The 22,236-nt window shown below is 35.8% G+C and overlaps 1 protein-coding gene across 4 annotated transcripts in view; it reads left to right on the top strand.

The window, feature by feature from the left end:
- The first annotated feature begins 1,314 nt into the window (after nt 1-1,314).
- Nucleotides 1,315-22,236, top strand: part of LOC107224614 (calcium/calmodulin-dependent 3',5'-cyclic nucleotide phosphodiesterase 1) — a 172,830-nt gene continuing 151,908 nt past the window's right edge. Inside the window, exons 1-2 of one of the 4 annotated variants that reach the window (XM_046733481.1) lie at nt 1,315-1,575; nt 5,150-5,346. In XM_046733481.1, the coding sequence (XP_046589437.1) occupies nt 5,322-5,346 (25 nt within the window). In that variant the 5' untranslated portion in view covers nt 1,315-1,575; nt 5,150-5,321. Of the gene's footprint in view, nt 1,576-3,083; nt 3,202-4,938; nt 5,347-22,236 lie in introns of those variants that run through there. The other 3 variants (XM_046733479.1, XM_046733482.1, XM_046733480.1) reach the window with 3 other exon arrangements.

The following is a 22,236-nucleotide window of genomic DNA, read 5'->3' as shown; positions in this document are numbered from 1 at the left end:
GTATCGCGGCTAAACTCGCAGAAAAATCTTTTCCAAGATGTTCCAAAAGGAATCGCCTCGATTGAATACGAAACGTGAGGATCCGCTCGAATCTATTCACACCGAAATGTCTATTTCCTCGAGTTCAATCCATTAAAAATTCACCCAAAAGTTCCCGCAGCTCCGCCTGGTCGTATCGATTTAGACATTTCGTTTCCGGTCTTCCTGTCATTGACGGTATCCTTCGTTTCATTTCAAGGACTTGGTAATACTTGATCCGATAAATCACTCGTCGATTTAGGCGTTCACCGGTTCTCATGATTTTTAACGTCACGATAATTTCAAACTTTCTTTTTATTTTCACTTCGACAAAATTTTACACGATTTAGAAGTACGTAGCCGAAATTACAAAAAAGAAAAAAAAAATAAAATAACGAAATAAAATAATTTCTCAGATTCGGCACGATGTATTAAAAAATATTAAAGAATTTTGAAACATTTTGCAAGGCCTGAAATTATTTCGTTGACATTAAGGGCTCAACATTTCAATAAAAATCATCGAGACATTGTGTTCCGGATGTTTTTACACTCCTAATGTTTAATATCGTCTACGAGTCTATCCGCTTTAGTCAGTCGTCACTTTTACCCTGCACCCTTGTATATTCCACCTGCACCGGTCTTACGCGTCGTTAACTGACAAAGCATCGAACCGCTCACCGCCGGTTAATATATTATAATTTATTGCACGCACATGTAGGTGAAAAACACGTCGACAATACGAAGAAGGGTTGAAAAAAATCTCAAACCGACGCGACGTGTTTGAAACGAGAGAGAAAAAAATTACGTCGGCAGAGACGATAAACTTTCGATAGAAATTTGATATAGAAACAAATTGCAACAATATTAGCAGTATTATTTTTTCTCATTGTGGTTTGAAGCAATTTAAACGATCGACAACGATCGTACTGGCTTTCCTTTATCATTTGAAAGATAATAAGTATAATTGAAATGTGATTGAAACTCTACGATCATTTTCCTTTCAAAATTACAGCAAAATTCGGAAGAATATTTTCGAAAGTAATATTCTAGCTGGTATAATCCGTACAATCTCTGCAAATGTTTCGAAGAAATTACTCTCGCGGTCAGAGAATGTAGAGAGAAAGAAAAAATCAAAACAAAAATAGTCACGTGACGGTGATGCAAGCCGCGTGTTTACGCAAAGTTTCGACGTCTGAGTAGGTACGCGATGTTTATACTAGCGCTGCGCTCTGCCGAAGAGGCGTCGCAGTGATCGAGACTCGTGGTAGGTCGGACAGTCTTGAAGCAACCACCAAACCGATCGGTCGGTTCGTTTCTCGAACTTGAAAGACAGTTCGCGAGCTTCGTGGGAAAATTGGCGAGTTCCGAAGTTAGTGTTTGAGAATTTTGTGCTTTTGTGAAACGGCAATCGAAGTGTTGGCCGAATGACAAACTATTTTATTACGTAATACAAATCGAGAACTGATTTTCGTTAAATATATTAGTAATACCCCGTGTTTCGTCAACGTTCTTCTTTTCTTTAAACTTTATTATCGTTTGAGTGTTATTCGCAAAATCGTGAGTATTGTTATTGTACGATGTGCAATTATTCAAGGTTGAAAATTATGTTTTTACACTCGTTAAAAGACGAAAGGATTCGGTTGATTACTCGAGTTAACCGAGGGCGAGACTTTGTCTTTGATGAATTAGTTTGCTTGAATCTTATTAAATTATTTCAATCAACTAAAGTGCAATGAAATTCAGTTTCGTATTATTTTACGAACGAATCATTTACCGCTGAGCAAATTACGCTCTTGTCCCTCTACTCAAATATTTCTCTACTACTCGTTTTATTCGATGATTGTTCATCAATCGAGGAATTTAACTCTATTCAAAAAAAAAAAAAGAAACAAGAATATTTGATTACACCGTTTGGCGGGGATTTTGACTGGCTGTATAAAACATGAAATCGGATCAGTTTATTCAAGTGCATGGATTCGATTCATCACTTTCAATTTTAACTAAACGAATAACTAACTTAGAACTAAACGCGACGTGATTGAATTGGTTGAATTAGGCGAATAACGTTGTTATTTATTTGAAATATTTTTTGTTGAAATGAACAATTCCAAAATAATCTCTGAATGATTTGCGTGCTTTTCCCGATCCTTTCTTTTCTCTCTAAGCTCTCGATTGATTTAACAAGAATGTCATCTTCTGTTGTAAAATTTCTACGAGAGTTACGTGATTTGCCAATCTTACGATAAAAAAAGGTGAATGTGATACTTTTCGTCACAATGAAAAGGGAAGAGTCGGAAACAGAAAAAGAAACTTCAGCGATGATTTAGAAAATTGCCGAGTGAAAAATTTGCAAATTATAGGACTTGGCAGTCGAATGACAAAAAAAGTTTTGAAAAAAAAACAAAAAAAATCCGATACACCTAAAATTCGAAACTTTCTCTAAGAATACATAAATAAACAGGAGAAAGACACAATCGTTTATTTATAAAAAGTACACACGTTTGTCGGTAAAACATTGAAAACAGATTCATTTCCGTTAAGATCAGAAATTCAAATTAAACGGGACATGATAATATTCAATCATCATCATTTGGTTGTTAAATCCTACAAAGGTGTTGAATATTTTCATCCAACCGAAAGTTTGTCGGACAGCGTACAAAAATTTTTCTAAAAACATACAATTCGAAGTCTAGAGTTTCGAAAACTTCAAGATTCGTTAAAATTAGAAAAAGTGATTTTCAATCAAAACCAATCATCATCTTACATTACCAATGGTATTTTTAAAAGTCTTAAGTTTGAAAGAAACGAACTTGTAGTACGGAGAAAATTTTCTAAAATATCAACGACAATCGAAATTTGAGCGGTGCATCGGTCGGAATAAAATTAATATCGTATCTCTGGGAGTTCAGCGAAGGGTGGGGGTGGTGGCGAGGAGGGGGGAGGAGGGGGGGGGGGGAGGGGAAGGGAGGATCGGAACGGCGCGCATGTCGGTTTCTGGAAATCGTGAGGCTCGTATGCCGCGTTCCCGCCGTTGTCAGTTCTTCGACGGATTTCCGAAGCGACGCTACGTCTCGTCTTTTAAAGGAAAAGAGAAAAAGAAGTCTGATAAATAATTTGAAAAAGGAAAACAACAAGAAAAAGAAGAAAAAAAAGAGAAACCTAATCAGCAACCTTGTTCTTAATGTATATATTTAATATACGTATATTTAATTGCAGCTGATTTGTTAAGTTTGGCCGTTGTTATTTTCAATGTAACTCCATTTCCGCGTTGCGAGAATTATGTACGCGTATATATATAATATTCACGTTGTTTTCTCGTATGTACAAAATTTTGAGGAAATTTGTAAAAAGAAGAGAGAGAGAGAGAGAGAGAGAGAGAGAGAGAGAGAGAGAGAGAGAGAGAGAGAGAGAGCGAGAAAAAGAAACAACAACTTTGGTGTCGAATTGTACTTGTCACGTGGTGTTTTTGGTCAATTTTTTTTTTTTTTTTTTTCTTACCATCGATTTTGTTACTTGTGCAGTTTTTTCCGGAGTAGGTATATAATCGATGATTTTGTCGTACGTTGCATGCGACGAAGCTTTTTGCATAGACGGTGCTGCAGGGTATTTTTTTTTTTTTTTTTTCAATTTTTAATATTTGTTACGTCAACTTTCTCGTAGCGTTAAACACCAAGAAATAACACGCCTCGTCGAATAGACGGTTTAAAACACATTAGCAACGATTATTGACCAGGGGTTGCCAAATTGGATGATCAATAGAATCGGCGAAAATGAAATTTTCCGACGCGTTACGCGTGAAAATAAAGAAAACACACACGCAGACAGGCAGAAACTGAAAAAAGAAAAAAAATGACAGAAGGAGGATGATATACGTACAAATAGGATTAATTTGTGCATCGAAGCGAATCATATTCTGGGTTCGATTTATCTTAATTTGTTTCGGCGAAAAAAGGGAAAACAACGGATATACGGGGGCGATAAAAAAAAAAAAAAAAAATGCCGGGAAACTGAAGGGTAAAAAAAGAATGATAAAAAATGAAACAACCGTTCTAATTGCCACCGCCGCCGGCGTTCAACCCAACTTTATAACGAGCTTTGGCTTGCACTGTCAGCTTGCTGCGAACGAGTCCATTAACTAGCAGAAATAGCGTTTCTAACAAAAGAAACAAAAAAACAAAAAAAAAAAAGATCAAGAACGGATCAAAAAGGAATTTGATTATTTTGTACAAGGAAAAAATTCGCTTTTATTCCCGCTGTAAAATCGGATTTAAATTAACATTTTTACTATCGTCAGGTCAGCCTATTTCTTTTTCTTCTATTTTTTTTTTTTTTTTTTCCTCTCTGTTCTCCCGCTTCTTGCAGGAAGTTTACAGTATCGATAGAATTGTCGATATTTTTCTATTATCCGTACAATACGTCAGTAAACATTTTATTGACACTATAAAATCGTGAACCTTCGCTTTTCTTTTCCTGTTCTTTTTCTTTTTCCGTTCAACCTTTTTCCTCCGCAGTTGTTATTTTATATATATATTTTATGTACATATAAATATATATATTTTTTTTTCGAAATTTATTCTTCTAACGAGATCGTATATCGTTCGGAACTCGTTCGCGATTCTCTTCGCATCGAGGATTCGAAACGAAAAGGAAAAACAAGAAGAAAGGAAGAAGGGAGAAAAGAAAAGTTTTGTTTGGGGTTTTCATGGGGCAAGTAACGTGGGCGAAAGAATATTTCCCGAATCGTCGAAGCCTTTGAGAATCGAGACTTTCTTGAATCGAAACTTTTTTTTTTCTACTCGTCACTTTGTCGTTTTCCTTTTTTTTTTTTTTTTTTTTTTCTCTTTTCACTTTTATTCAATCGAAATATGATCTGTACCGATATTCGGAATTTGTGGTTGTTCGTGTTGTGAAAATTAATAGAGAATCGAGACAAAAAGTTTGTACGATGAATTTTTAAATTTGACTCGGACGAAAATCACCGGCAAAAACATTTTTGAGTAATTTATTTCGTACCCCGAATTTTCTTATTCTCGCTGGACGAAAATTCAATGAATCTTGAAAATTTATCCCGAAAGTGACGAAAGCGTTGGAAAATCGTGGGTGTGAGAAATAAAAATTGTTAAATGTACAGTGATTGTGACGAAAGTGTTTGGTGAGGAAATGCAGCTTGAAAAGTGACCGACAAAAAGTATTCACGAGTCGGAAGGACAGAGAGAGAAGGAGAGAAACAAAACGGAAGAGGAAGGAACCGCAAATTAGGCCGCGAGAAAATTGCTGAGAATCTGCGATCGCGAGACGAAATCATGGAGGAACATCGGCGTGCCGAAGGTAAGAACTTGCATAAAAATATTTTACCAATTTCTGTGCCATCGCATCGAGAATGCATTCGCTGGAGAAAATAATCTGACGTTAAGAAAAAACCAAGAGAAAAACAAAAAAAAAAAAAAAACAACTTAGAAAGCTGCGACTGAAAGTTTATTGAATCAAAATTGTTTACGAACACGAAAGAAACTTCGAACCCTTGAATATTAAGTAAGAAACTCCGATCGTTATTAATCTGAGAGGATATAATATGCCCAATATTTTGAAATGCCAAAAACGCACAGTTTATCAGATTTTATTGAATTATAGCTGATTTGGTTTAGATGTTTGATTTTTTTCTTTTTTTCCTTATTCGCAGATTTTTAATCACCTATAATTACCGAAAAAATGTGTGCATTAAATTATTAGTTCATAATTGATGAAATTACGTGTATTCAAAAACGTATCGAAGTTGTCGATAAATCCATTTTGCACTATTTGAAAAACAATGTATTGACGAATGAAATCCGATTTTGTTGTTCGAAAAATTCAACGAAAATCTTATCTTTTTTTTTTTTATACAGAAATATTAAAAATTCTAAGAATGCTTTTTTTTTTACACGAGAGATTCTTTAAACAAAAATCCAACTAACTCGATCGACTTCGGTTTCACCATTGAAACTTTGATAATACAACTTTTTTATTCATTCTTTTGAGTTAACCCGCGACTTTTATGCCTGTTACATTTTAATGAATTTCGTTAGGCTGCGAAAGAAGTTATTCACGGTGTTTCCCCCTTCCATCGCAAATTGTACAATTTTTCACAACGAGATGAGAAAAAAAAAAAAAAAAAAAACATTCGCACCCCGCAATCGCTGTTTTAATCTGTCGAAGGGGTTGGGGGGGGTGGGTTGATTTGAAAATTAAAAAAAAAAATCAGAAACGGAAGAATACGAATGCGGAATAAACACAACGCGTCGTTGACACGCCGATAATGGTGGAGAAGTGAAAAGGAGGGGGGAGGCAAGGTTTGCGCAGAGGGGGTGTAATTGGTCCCCCAAAGCGATTTTGTCGGGGCGAAAAGGGTGTTTGAGCGAGCTCGCTAGGGTCTCTATAACCTGTGTATAACCGAAATTGCAGGCAAATTACCAACTTATCAAATTATCTCCGCCATTTCTGCGACGGGAAGTTGTTATATATGACGTTAAATCTTCCTGGGCGTGAGTAGACGCGACGTAAACCGACGATTTCACCTCCTCGAGTCCTCTAGATCTATATACATATGTGGCATTCCACTCCAATTCGACCTCGGTTTTACCCTTGACCTCTCAGGTTTGGCGCGCGATTTTTTCTATGATTGTTCTCACTCTGAACGGTACTCTGTTTTTTTTTTTTTTTTTTTACCGAATCAATTTGAATTTTCTACAATTTTTAGAAACGATTTTATCGACCGACCAAATTTAGAAATTTGAAACAATTTTGAAAAATCCTCGGTCAGATATCAAAATTTTCAAGCTTGGACCCGGATTGGGCCGATTTTGCCTTCTTACTGTTTTCAAGCTTTTTCCGAAAAAAAAAACGTTAAAAAACTTAGAAGCGAAAGTCATTTTACTACATGGGATTTTTGAAAAGTTTTTCAGATTTTTCGGAACCATTTTACCGTTTGCAATTTTTTTTTATCAGCAAAATAAAGAAGAGAAAATATCTCTTGCGAAAGACGCGAGTTCTTTTTTTTTTTTTTTTAAGTCCGGTGTGATGTACGAAAAATGTTTCAGCAACCATTCATAGTAAAATAACTCTCGCTTCTAATTTTTTTCGTCGGTAAAAATTTTTAAACAATAAGAAGGGAAAATCGGCCCAGTCCGGGTCCAAGCTTGAAAATTTTTCGTGTCTGACGCAGGATTTTTCAGAATTTTTTCAAACTTGTAAATTCGGTCGGTCGATAAAATCCATACTAAAAATTGTAGAAAATTCAAATTGAGTCCGAAAAAAAAAAGAAAAAAACCGGGTACCTTTCAAAGTGAGAACAATCATAGAAAAAATCGCGCGCCAAATCTAAGAGGTCAAAGGTAAAACCCAGGTGTAGTTGGCGTGGAATCCCCCATATATACACACGACATGAATTCTCACGTGAACCCTGTTATTACGGCCTCCTTCAACGAACATTCGAAGCATATGCAGCGAACCACTGAACGAATGAATAAATGTAGACGTATAAGCAATTCACACGCTTGTGAATTGAAGAGAAACAAACTCGAAACTATTTTTATACAGCGATCAACGACGTGGAGAGAGAAAAAAAATTGAAAAAAAAAAAAATACAATCGGATCGTTTAAAACTTTTAACAGTATCTATCTCTATTTAAGCGTGTCACACTTTCTCAAGATTGTTAAACGTTTGTAATTATATCGATCATCCGACTGCATACTTTCAAATTTTCAACTATCAATTGCATATTTCAATAAAACTTGTCCTTTTTTGCGAATTGACTGATTCGATTGAAAATTTTTATCACTGGATATTACCAACAACAAGTTTCAAGCAATATATATATTTTTTTTTATCAACGAAGTAGGTAAGGAATAAAAAAATCGCGTCTACGATTAGACTCGTTTTTCCTCGAATGATTTTACGCGAAGAATGAATTGAATAAAATTCGTTTTACCCACACATTGGAACAAGGAAAAAAGCTCGAAAACTGGCGGCGTAGGCGTAAAAATTTAGTACCCGAAAGTAATCGTAAATTGTTTTCAATCGTCACGTTTGACAAGCGCTTAACGAACTCGCGTAATAACAATAATACGATATAACCGTTCACCCAACGTAATCCGAATTAGTGATTCGAGGAAAAGGCGTGCGTAATTCGCTCTCTCCTAAAATTCGAATCAGTATTAATTATTACATCTGCTACGATAAATTCGCTAGCTCGCGAAATACGGTTACGCGACCCGAGGGTTGAAAAATGAAGAAAAATAAACAAATAAGAAAGGAAAAGAGAATGTAGAAAAAAAAAAAAAAAAATAAAAATACATTTATAAAAAGAAGATGGAAAAAAATAAATAAAATAAATAACTGAAACGACGTCGCCCCTTTAAGCCGGCAAAGCGGCTTTGTATTTCAAAGCCATGAGAAGGCGACGAGCTGAAAACACCTGACCAGGTGTGAGTGTGTGTTCGACAGATACGCCATGCGCTAGTAGCCGGGATTAATAAAGCCCGGGATAAAAGTGTCGGGAGTTGGGGTTTAGAAGGGGGAGAAGGATAAATGTATGAAAAAATAAAACTTTGGTGTAAAAAGAGATGGGGGAAGAAGAAACGAACAAGGAGAAAAAAAAGATAGAGAGAGAGAGAGAGACAAAGGAAACATGGGAAACAAAAGTTGCGAGTTTGCAAAACGAATCTGAAATTGCAACGTGAATATATTCATATTTGTATTAAAAATTCAACCTGTCCACCTTCTCGTTTGAACCCGACGTCGGGTAAATTTTATCCGACGAGGGGTTGGAAACAAAGTTTCTAATTTCGCTACCCTTTGAGCTCGTTTTCACTTCTTCCTCCCCCCCCCCCCCCTCTCTCTCTCTCTCTCTCTCTCTATCTCTCTTTGTTCGTTATTATTTGCGGTTCAATGTTACACGCGTCCGTTCTCTACGAAATTTTGGAGAGTTTCGTTGAAACTTTTCGACGACGCGTGCGTGGGTTTCGTATCGTCGAACGATAATCCGTAACAAACCGTCTCTTCTCCGCTTCTGCTCTTCGATTTCGCGACAGATTTGGCCGACGATACCCCCGAAGCTCGCCTTTCTGATATCGGTTTTCCTCGCAAGCCCGCCCCTTCGTCTCCCTTCTTCTATTTTTCCTTGTTGCCTTATCCCTCGTCGCTTTATTTTCTCGTTCACCGACGTCGACGGCGCGAGTTGCTGATCGTCAAAGTGACCTGAAAACCGTGCCAAAGAGAACACGGCAACGATCTCCGTCTTTGTGTGCGAACGTATCAACGACGAACGTGATCTTGTACCGTATTTTACAGGGACACATACCTATATCCGTATGATATATGTATTTACGTACATGTACCTACATGTACGTCGATGTGAATATGTAACATGATGCTGGCGAGGATGAGCGGAATCGTGTAAATCGACCCCTGCAGTCTGAATCCATACGCGGATGACCGAGTTTAACACAAATCGGGGCGAAAACGCATATCCGAAACCACCGATATTCCAGGCTTTGATTTATCAGAGCGTTTTTCACGTCTGGCGCCAAGACGCGCCATTTTTATTTCCGAATTTGCATTGGAGAACTGGTTAACTGATATAATAATCGCACAGTGTTACGAGTTTTGTGATAACAAGGAACGGAATTCGTTGTACAATTATACATGAAAAAAAAAAAAAAGAAAAAAGTAATTTTACCCGGAGTAATTCAACTAATTATTTTGAATTTGGATCGAAGAACTAGTCAACTGATATTGTGATTGCACAGTGTTATGAATTTGTGGGATAACCGAGGAACGGAATTAATGTACAATTATATGTAAGAAAAAAAAAAAAAACGAAAAGAAAAAAACAATTTTAACCCCTATAATTCAACTAATTGTTATTATTGGCGATTTTTTTGATCAAATCATTTTCCGCATTCATGCCATATTGGGCGAGTAATTACCTTCAAGCTTTTGAACAAGACTGAAAGCTGAAGTTACAAAAGTTGTTTGAGAAGACAGGAAAAATCATAAACTCGTTGTTTAACGCAACACGAATATAGTTACTGCGAAGTAAGGGTATCCGTTTCGGTTTTCTTCTGTAATCGAATGAAAATTTTATGCAAATTTGAGGTATATTGTTATAAAATTTTTGTTTAAAAATTTACAAGAAACGAATGCCGTGATTTTCTAGCCAGTGACGAATTTTTATTGGAAGATATATCTGGCATGGAAGATAAATGTCGCTGAATTTCTTCTACACGGAATTTCGGAAAAATGTACAAAAAAATTACGAATGACCCGAGTGAACGGATTTTCACATTCGCTCTGTTATCGTGACAGGAAATGATCGATTGTTTTATTCTCCCCTTCGTTTCACAATTTATACAGACAAGAAATTAACGAGAATGACAAATTTCCGTAATGCGAAACAAACTGAAGCGTCCAAATGGATCAATTAGTCGTTGTCGGCTCGTCTGTCTGATCATTTACCCTATTTTTCTACTTGAATAACTAACGCTCAAACAAATGTCTCGTTAAATATCTAATCCGACTCAGTTTCCGACATACGAGGAAACGATTCGATGTACAATTTTCCGCTCTACACGGTGGTCGAGTCGTTTTTCAACTACCGACAGCGGTTTTCGAGAGAAACCCAAAAAACGCCGAATTCTGCCGTTTTCCCGAAACTCCGGATGTGCAGTTGAAAAATTACTTCGTATTTGCGTACGCGCAACGGAGCAACTATTTCCCGAACGGTTTTAAATCGGACCTATTTTGACCACGTGACCGTTAGCTTTATTATTATACCGGGACAATCTCTTGAAACTTGAAAATGAACCGCGCATGCGCGAGTTTCTTTATCGGCTGTTCTCGCAGGCTGGCCAACCCGAGTTTTCAGCCGTCGAACTGTTTCTGCCGGCGATGTGTTCGATACGAATTTTCGAGGTTAGAATCTCGAATAATTCAGGCAGCGACTCGGAAAGGTTTGGAAAGCATTTGTCGTCGGGTCGGAAAGTTGATTCTTCGAAGAACGGTCGGAATCCTCAACGCTTGTGCTCTTTGAAAATTCAAACGTAGACATTTTGCGTAGGTTGGCCCGCCTGCGTCGCGGACAAGAATATCGCCGCGTGAAGATTTCGCCGACCGATGAGATTTAATTATTTTGCGCGTTCGCGGTTCATTTTACAGTTTCAAGAGTTTTTTTCATCGTCCCGGTATATAGCTGTACGTATAGCTTGCAGCGCTCTAGAGTCGCAACTGACAGATTGAATGATCCCTTGCAGCCTTACTTTGACGGTGGCTTTTTTATCTACGATGAAGCTTTCCGGTGGCAGACGGAAGGGTGAAGAGCGAGGGAGGGGGGAGGAAACGGGGGACGGGGAAATCACTTAGCCGTTTCTCTCAAGATTTTCCAACCACGGACTTGAACCGTACTTTTATGTACCGGCGATAAAAATTCTCCTTGTAATTGGACGCGAGAGAAGAAATCGCATTATTGCGCGGATGTATTGATATTCATTATATTTATTTTATGACTAATTTTATATCGGTTCTATTGTCGAATTTTCGTACACTTTGTTGTTGAAAAATATCAGGTCAAATATTTATAAACTAATTTAACACCCTTCTTGAACTTTGTCGATTGAAATTGACGTAGTTTTTCGTTTCAATGAAGTGAGAGAAATGAGAGCTTGCGTTTCTCGTATTTTCGTAAATTTCTCTGCAAAACCAGCGAAATTAAATAATGCAGACAAATTTCTGTACGACTCGTTGATTCGAATTTTAAACATCAAAAGTCCGGATTCGCAGATTTTCAAAAATGATTCCCAAAAATTCATCCCAGAATCAACTCAATCTCACTTTATCAGAAAAATATCGTTTAGTTTTCATCCCGAAGCGTTTGGTTGGACTTTTTTTTATTTTACAATCTCTGATATGCTTTGGAAATCGGGAAATCTTGTTTCGCTCTTCCATCATTCTTACAAAATTGCCCAGAGAAATTACAAGTTTACAGAAGGTCCACGATTATTTCCATATTCTTTCAGCGAATTTAGAAGCAAAACTTAAACCGAAGATGATAATTACTCAAAAGCTTTTAATCGAGCTCAATTCTGCGTTAACAGACGTCACAAAGATTTTGACGTGACAAAATAACATGAGAAACTCGGGTAAATCCGCTTTTCACTCAAACATTATTATACATGTATATACACACATATATTTTGTACGTTTTTAAGCAACGTTGCGTGTCAAGTGGAATTGAATTCGAACGTGCAAATATATTGACCGTAGAATCAAGAAATAAGAGGGAACAAGTTTGAACCTTTTTGACGATTCGTACCATTCGTGTTAAGCGTCACGTATAAAGGGATGATTTATAATTGCAAAGACGAAAGCAAAAGCGGAAACGCTCTGAAACCCTTTTTAATTACTCCGTTATTGTTTATTCGGTATAATAGGACTCAAAAATACCGTATATTTCGCGTAATAAAGGAAGCTTTTTTTTTTTACAAACAATTGAAATTCCCTCTTCTCGCAATATTTAGTGTGTTACTTTTGTTATATTTTTAATCAACAATCTTCATACGCTCGGAGCGTAAGCGCTTCTTCTTCTTCTTCTTCTTTTTTTTTTCTCTCAAGAAACAGTCACAAACGTAAAATATTGCGAACAAAGCTATACACGGTGAGTCTTAATATTTTTAAATGAAAAGTTCGAGGACCCCAAAGCTACGATTGGGAATTTGTTATAAATCGTCTCTATAATACATTTTTCATTAACTTGAAATAATCCCCTGGGCCGTTTTTTTTATTTCTTAAAAATTCGTCAAAATTGCTATGTATAATAACTTAAACGCTAAATAAGCTGGTTCATCCTTATTATACGAGTTTGAATAAGTATTTAAGTAAGTTAAAGTACTTGCAAATCGTTATTATAATAGTAACATGAATATTTATCCTACTTTACTATTTATCGATATGATAATTATTTACTTTATCGATCGTTAGTAATAATGCACCTTTAAATAATAATTCAACAGCGAACAAAATAATCTTATACGGAAGTGCAGGATTTAATGGGAATTCGAGTAAAACGTTACTAAACAAAGTGGATCTCTTACGTGAAATTTGCACAACAACCTGTAATTTTTCTTGTATGCAATTTGTTACTTGTTTTGACAAGTTCAAAGAAGTTGTAAATTCTTGTTTTTCGATTGATTTAAAATCGGATTACCTTGACAAGATTGCTGTTTTCAAAAAAAGCTATTTAGATTTAGAGATTAAAGTTACTCCGAAAGTTCACGCCGTTTTTTTCCATATTAAAGATTTTTGCGAAAAAAACAAAAAAGGATTGGGATACTACTCAGAACAAGCTGTGGAATCAGCTCATGCAGACTTTAAAAAAATATGGATTAAGTATAAAGTGAAAAAGTCACATCCTAAGTATGCAGAAAATTTACTCAAAGCTGTTCGGGAATATAACAGCAGACATCTTTGATTTGCAAATACTTAAAGTTATAAATATTCAAATACATTTTTTTTAGTTTCTTGCTTGAATGAAATTTACTATGTTTTCTTTAAATTTTATGTAACTTTGAGTTTTTTTTAGTTCAAAACGTACTAACAACAAAATACATACACATTGTAAGTTCGTGTAACTTTTTTCAAATAAAAATTTCTTTTTCAAAAAAAAAAATTATTTTATTAATTTTATAAATATGACTAGTTTTTAGTGATTGTTGAAAAATACTTGAATAAAATATTCATGTTACTATTACAATAATGATTTGCAAGTACTTTAACTTACTTAAATATTTATTCAAACTCGTATCATAAGAATGAACCAGCTTATTTAGCGTTTAAGTTATTATACATAGCAATTTTGACGAATTTTTAAGAAATAAAAAAAACGGCCCAGGGGATTATTTCAAGTTGATGAAAAATGTATTATAGAGACGATTTATAACAAATTCCCAATCGTAGTTTTGGGGTCCTCGAACTTTTCATTTAAAAATATTAAGACTCACCGTGTATAGAATTTCATTTGCACTTGAAATTCATTCTTGCGGGTTCGTTGGTGTTTAATTTATTTATTTATTTATTTATTTACTTTTGTTTTTTCCGCCAGACAAGTTCCGAAATCGACAAAGAGGAGATATCGCATCTTTAATTGCGAATTCCACGTTTCGTGGGAATTCCGATCCCAAATTTAATCGATGTGAGATAACGTGCAAGCCGCATATACTTAGCTCGGTATGCTCGATTGGCGAATACCAGGCCGAACTCAGACTTCGATTTCCACCTCATCTTATCACCCTCCCTTCTCCCTCTCGCCTTTCACCGCCGTTATTAACGTCGTTTTCGAAATTCCATACCGTCAAAACCGCCCCAATTCACTTTCACTTTCCCTTTCTCTGTGCTCAGAGGCTGGCTCTCGAATTTCTACCGGCGAAGCTTCGCCAATAAATCGAGCGAATTGCCCGAAACCCATTCCCGTCTATTCGGCTTTTAAATTGAGGCGATAATTTTCACTCGGTTTCGTTTTGGGCCCTACTACTGCAAACCTTGGTCAAATCGTTTCTCTAACATTGCCCGTGAATACGCTTCTCGGAATCCCATTTTTAATCTGATTGGCCAATTACTGTCGGACAAGGAGAAAAAAAAACAAAATACAAAAAAGAAAAGTGATACAGCAAAGCTTATCGAGGTGATTTTTATGTGGAGAATATTCTTTTTTGGAGCTTGAAATATTAATTGACATAAACTGATCCGAGTTCGGAACGACGGGAAAATAAATCGCTTAATCTATGTGTCAGTGTGGGTTTGCGAATTGATTATTAAAATTCACCTGAATCAATGTGAGGATCGACAGAATCAATGCAAAATAACCGAATATATAATTGAAAATTAAATAATTTATCAAAAATCAACCGTGAATACAGAGAAATGACTAATTTTTGGAAAATTGATTCAAGTTGGACTCAATTAGTTTCGATTCGTGCTAGAATTATCTATTTGGAGAGAACGAAACTTGAATTGAAATGAAAAATAAAATTGAATCGAATTAGCAAAAAAAAAATTAATTCAATTAACAGGAGATACGCAAGAATGATGCGAAAACACTGAAATTTATCTGAATTAAATAAAATTAACTCTAAAATAAAAAATAAAAAAATCAGCTTGTAATCACATGAATTAATTGAAATAAATTTGACTCAAAATATTATCGCGTCATTTAAATCTCGAGTTATTTCGCGCTCACGATCGGTGAAGAATAAATTTGTTCGTTGATAACTTTCGAAACATTCGGTTATCGCTCCGTTCTTGCAGCTTCGATGTATCGTTAAATGATTCTGGAACAAATCAGGTTTCATTTTATAGTTTGCCAATGTAGATTCTCCGCAAATTGCCTGCAATAAAACAACAATAACAATAACAACAACAACAATGACAAGGTGTGAATATCACGTAAAAATAGATCTTCAGTGATTTTGCGCACGGCGTATTTTTTTAAATTCCATTTTCTATGTTTGAGCATCTTCTTTTTATTTTTTCTTTTCCTTTTTTCATTCGAATCGATTTCCAAAAAATTCGAATTACCACAAAATTCAGTATCAGAGAAGGGAGGAGTGAAAAATTCTTCCAACTTGGGGTGAAAAAAAAAAAAAACAAAAATGCGAAAGCAAACGAGAAGAAAAATCGAAAAAAGTGGGTTCACTTGGACGATTTGCGGTGTATCGGTTAGCGCAATTCGAGATGACTTTTTTGGTCACGTTTTGCAATAGGTCGGAGAGTCGAGAATTTGTCGTAGCCTCGAATTATATTTTCCATCAAGGATCAGTTGATTGCAAGGATACGCTGGGTACGGTAATAAATTTTCTACGCTGTGTCACGCGGCGTGAGTTTGAATGCAACTTGGAAATTAGTACGATAATCGGATGTTACGGCAAAACTGTTATCATGCACTATTATTGTTATTGTTATTATCGTTATTATCATCACACTATACCGGTATAATAGTATTTTAACTGCGACGCCACCGATCCTCGGTATTAATAATATTCGCGATGCCGTCAAATGTCATCGCGTTTCGGTGTAACTTGGCCATGTTCTATATAAACTTATACGTATATACACATACAAACATTTATATATATATATATATATATATATTGGGGTGCTTCGTTTGAGACGAATATTTTTTTTTTCACTCCGTAGACGAAATATCACTCTAAACATATAAAAAAAAAATTCCCACCAAAGCCTAGCTCTTAATTTTAATTTTAAGTACTCGCTAAATGAATTTGAAATTTTCCCATTCAATTAACACGTGAAAATAATTTTTTTTTTTTGTCAATTATCTATAGCATCGCAACTTTTCATACTATTTAACTGACCATTGCCGGAAGTTTTAGAGGGATCCCACCTCTTTAAAAGTTCCTACAGCTAATGTAGAATGTATGAAGTATCTCGCCAGTAAAAAATTGTAAAGTTGATTTTTGCTAAGAAATTATGGTTTTTTTTCATTTTTCTCCTAAACTGCTAACTTTACAGCAAAATTGTGAAGGACCTTTTTTGTAGAGAATTTAATTTTGATAAGAGAATTTAATAGGCTTTGGTGGAAATTTTTTTTTTTATGTTCAGAGTGATATTTCGTCTATGGAGTGAAAAAAAAAAAAAAATTGTCATCTCAAACGAAGCTTTCTTCGACTTTCACGGCCCGTAAGTATACGAATTTCGAGACTAAAAAATTAACTCCAGGGTCTTTTTTTAGAGTATTTAATGCCCAGCAAGAATATGATTGAAAATGTTTTTAATTCAAACGGTTGAATCGTTACAGCATTTTTAATGAAAATTTTTTTTTTTTTCGAGTGTTATTTAAATGAGAAATTTCAAATGGCCAGCGACACCTTTTAAAATTGAGGTAAAAATCTTTCCAAACGGGAGAATTTTTTGCTCAGTAAATAGGCCCTTTTAAGACCATAGATTCGATAGGTTAGCCATTTTTTTTTTTTTGCTCACCCTACTATACAGGTATTTACGTATAATGCGTATGTATTACAGATATCGTCGAGGTGAACTGTGTGAAAGTTTAAGTGCGGGAAAACAGCTGCTCCATTTCTCAATAATTATACACACATGTATATATATATATATATATATATATATATTTATATATATATTTTTATATTATATATATATATTTTTTTATATAAGGCATTCCACCCCAAACCGACCTACGTCCGACCCTCGTCATCGGTGATTTTATTTGTTTTTGAGTATGGCACAGAGTGTTCAAAAAAACAAAACATCTTTCACCGAGTTTTAGATTTTTTGGACCACGGATTTGATTTTGACTGTTTTCCGAAAAAACGTGAAACCTATTTTTCGTACGAATAGCCCGGATCGATCAAATTTAAATTTTTCTCACGAATTCTTTGTTGAAAAAGGACGATTTTGAGACCAGGATGTAAGCCGACAAGCTATTGTTTTGTATAACCACAGGCGGAACCAGTAATTACAAAATTTGGATTACAAATCGAATTCAATACGAATTTAGAAAATACAAATTTATATTCAATTCGGTTTTTTCTCACTCTTGAATTACTCGTTTCACCTGTAGCTTCTAAAACAAAAAAGCTTGCCCACTTTCATCTCGTTCTGGAAATGTTCGTTTTTTACCTCAAAAAAAAAAAAAAAAAATCGATAAAAAAATTTGTAGCCAATCGATCGAGGCTATTCATTAAAAAAAAAAAGAACTGCGTCTTCGTGTATTTCGGAGCAGTAAAAATCAAACCTGTGGTCCTAAAAATGTAAAACACGGTCAAAAATGTGTTTCTTTTTTCTTTTTTTTTTGTACACATTGCACCGTAATTTGGATTAAAAAAAAAAAAAAAAACAAATCACCAATGGCGAGGGTGATGCGTAGGTTGGTTTGGTGTGGAATGTCTCATATACCACGAATCTATATATCAAACTGACGGTATAAAAGCTGTCGGAATAGGATCGTCGGTCTTATTTCTTTCCTCGTTTCTGTCTGTACGTGCCTGTATTTTTTTTTTTGTTTTTTCTGTTTTTCTTTTTTTATTATTTTCCCTTTACCTTATCGCTCTTTTCGAGTATACTTATGTACCATATTGTACATATATATATATAGGCATGTATATGTGTAATCATAGCTGAATTAGGGTGAAGGATATAGATCGATTGCTATTATACTTTACGCGGGTATCGCGCTTCACGGGTTGTATAAATGTTTTGACAATCTCGAGTAAAAACACGAAGAAGATCGAAAAGATAAATAGAGAAACTGTTCTCGTTGTTGCTGCTGTTGTTTTTTTTTTTTTTTTTTTTTACTGTTCTTCATTTCTTGGATCGAGGTATTTCGGATATTTGCGATAGATTCGGACGTGAAGGTAAAAAAAAAAAAATAATAATTTGTAAATAAATTTTTATTACAATAAATTCGCTTGTTATCAAATCAGTCGAAGAGATCTGATACGAGTTAAAGTGAATTAAAACGATTTGAAATCGAGTTTAATTACTTTAAATTTATTTCAAGTGAATAACAGTAATTTTGAGTAGCTAAAACTTGACTCGATTCAAGAAAATTTACCTAAATTCATACAAATCGAACAATACGAATCGATTTCTGTGATTTCAGATGAATGATCGATTAAAATTACATCGTAATGTTTCGTACGAATTTAATCAACGAATTCATACGATATAATTTAATTTCAAATCAGTTTCAATTAAGATAAATTTATATATAATAATTGAATTTCTCACACGGATTAAAATGAAATAAAATCATCGTCGACGCGTCAATGATACTAATTTCCTTCGCTGGCTCGGATACACGTTTTTCTTCGTAGCAACGCTACGTCTGCCGGATTTGTACTATTGACGTTTTGTCATTTTTCTTTCACTCGTACGGTGAGAGACGGAGAACGTGTAAAAGTACCCAAGTAACCAGAGTCGGATTCGAGGCGTCGAGGCGGCCAGAGACATACGAATATACGTACATCCGCACTTATACATTCGCACATAAGTTGGTTCGCAAATGCCGCTAAGCCACTTACAGCCCGAGCTGGTCGGCTTCGGCTTCGCCGTCATATTGTTATTATTGGATTATCTACACCCCGTTTCTTTTCGGTCTGCGGAGTTCGCGGCTCCTCATCTCCATTCTGCGTTAGTTCTCCCACATTTCACCCCCAAACAGCTGGTTACAGTTATCAGTTTTTTTTTTTTTTATCTCTCCGCTTCGTACGTATCAAAGTTATACGTATACATATAAGCCGGGACGATCTGTTGAAACTTGAAAATGAACCGCGCATGCGCGAGTTTCTTTATCGGCTGTTCTCGCAGGCTGGCCAACCCGAGTTTTCAGCCGTCGAACTGTTTCTGCCGGCGATGTGTTCGATACGAATTTTCGAGGTTAGAATCTCGAATAATTTAGGCAGCGACTCGGAAAGGTTTGGAAATCATTTGTCGTCGGGTCGGAAAGTTGATTCTTCGAAGAACGGTCGGAATTCTCAACGCTTGTGCTCTTTGAAAATTCAAACGTAGACATTTTGCGTAGGTTGGCCCGCCTGCGTCGCGGACAAGAATATCGCCGCGTGAAGATTTCGCCGACCGATGAGATTTAATTATTTTGCGCGTTCGCGGTTCATTTTTCAAGTTTCAAGAGATTGTCCCGGTATAATGCAAATATCCAGGAACAGAGAGATGAGAATGTCATTTTTTTGTCAATTCGAAAAATGGTCCCCTAGCTCGATCAGTAGGTATTTGCGATTTCTCATTTGTAAGTGGAAGTTTTGAATCGAACGAAAGGTAAAAAAAAGTACTCAACCACTTTCGAATCTCAGAATTTTTCATTATTTCTCATCAATGAAACGATACGAGTAAAACAACAATAATATCGAGAATAAAAAGAAAATCCACAAGTTTGACAAAAATATATACTTTCTCCGCTCTTCTTCCTCCCTTTATTCCTAAACTTACAAACACAATTGCAATAAACAGAGTCTATTATATTCACTTTATCCAGAAAAAAATCTCGTCTCTTAAGCTGAATTTTTTTTTCTACCTGAGAATTTTCGACGTGTCATAATTTGAGCGATTTGAACATTTTCTCAACCCTAAATTGCGAAATCATCCTATCAAACCCGTATAAACGCAGCTATTATTTCTGGACGGCAAAAGTTTTTTTGTTTTTTTGTTTTTTTTTCCTTTCAAATTAGGTATCGTCATCCGTCATTATTTTTGTAACAGGGCGATAGCAATTCGGCTTCACTCTGATTGCCGAATCCGAGATTCAATCGGCCTAATGCTCTCCGGAAGAACAAATACAATAAAGAGATAATGCCGCGGGAATGAAGTATAACTCTTAATGATATTATTTCGTGGTCATAGTTTTTTTTTCTTCTTTTTATTTTTTTATGTCGTCCCCTTTTCCCTGTTCTCACCGCAGCGACGTCCATATTTTTTTCCTCCTCCTTTTCATCCTTATCTTCCTTTCATCTCGAGTATAGAATATATTTTCTCGCCTAAATGAATTATCGTTTGCGTTTTATTAAGGACAGAAGAAACTGACCTGAGAGACCGCGGAGAGTATGTAATATGCGTTAGCTTGTGTTAATTATACTTGCGGGGGGAGGGGGGGGGGGAGGGACCTTGCGAAAGTGAACCCGAGTTTCTTCCTGACACGCCTGCCTGCCTGTCGAAAATCCCGAGCCTTTGATCGAAGCTTTTTGCAAAGGTTTCGGGGCTGCACGTCTCGTTGTAACAAAATCGATCGAACGAACTGATGGAAATTTTTTACACAAATTACTGGAAAAAAAATATAACGCCACACCTTTGCGATAGGAAAAATTATTCAATTTTTCATACGAAGCGTCAGATCCCGTACGAATTATGAAAAAAAAAAACCGCTTGGAAAATTCTGAAAACCCATGGAATTGAAAATTTTTCATACAAAGAATCAGATCCCGTGTAAGTTACAGAAACCCCGTAACAAGAAAAAAAAATACGTAAAAAATCCTGAAACCCCATAGAAACACCCCATAAAAAATTCGTAAACCCCTTAGAAATTCCTCAAACCCCATAAAATTGTCATAGAATTTTCGACTCGTTTGAATTGAAATTCTTCCAGTCTCGAACAAGTTCAATTTACAATTTTTGAAAATTGTTTTCGAAATCAAATTTCCGAATAAAACTTCGACTCGATGGTGCTCGAAAAACTTGACCCAGAAGTGAAAAATAACTGAAGAGTGTGATGTAAAGTATTGAATATACCTCGAGGTTCTCAGGGCGTTGCAGGGATGAAAAAATGAGAAAAAAAAAAAAGAAAAAAAAAACATACATCCGAAATCGATTTAGACTCGCTACACTCGACTTCTCTGGACGCGGCTTAGGGATTGAACTTTTACGGGGCTGAACCGAACAGCGAAACCGATGTCGTTTTAAGATTGGATTTTGTAGCTCAAGATTAGCGAGAGCGGTAAGGCGAAGCGAAGCGACGTCATTCGCTGACTCTGCTTTTTGCGTCAGCGTCTGCATTGCCGGTGATTTTCTTCTTGTATCTTTCACCATATTCGCCGGCTACGACGGCGTCCTATAAGCCGAAGATATTATGCTTGACGATACAGCGAAAATTCTTATCAGTTGTGAATGAAAAAGAAAAAAAAAAAAAACGAAAAAAAACCGTACAGAAGGGAAAAAAGGGAGGAAAGAAATTTATACGGATGAATTTAAAGTTCGTGGTAGCTTTTCTTTTTTTTTTTTTTTATGAATCGAGAGGGATGGATGGATGGATACGAGTGTACGTATGTTTAAAATTTTTTTCATTCTTTTTTATCTGCTACCGAATGACTCTGTAGATCCGCCGATACCAGATATATGCGAATATTACGTCAATATCGCGAATTCGGAATCGTGAACCCAGCCAGTCTGTTCGTTAAATCGAGTTGAAAATTAAAACCAGCAACGAGAGGCTCGATGCAATTCGTTAATTTGTTCGAAGTCACGTTTCCGGATGGTTTTTAACACATATTCGATTAATTCTAATCTAACGAGACAAAATTAGTTAGCACGCGATAAGTTATTATCCGGTACGTGTAACGGAATCGTACTTTTCCGTGACACGAGCTTCAGTTTTGCGAAACAAATTTCCGAATGCATCGGATTTTTAATTTTCGGTTTAAAGTTTT

Source organism: Neodiprion lecontei, chromosome 3, assembly GCF_021901455.1.
Source record: "Neodiprion lecontei isolate iyNeoLeco1 chromosome 3, iyNeoLeco1.1, whole genome shotgun sequence".
NCBI classification, from domain to species: domain Eukaryota; kingdom Metazoa; phylum Arthropoda; class Insecta; order Hymenoptera; family Diprionidae; genus Neodiprion; species Neodiprion lecontei.
The sequence above is the reverse complement of the archived record's forward strand: the minus strand, read 5'-3'. Positions and strand labels throughout refer to the sequence as shown.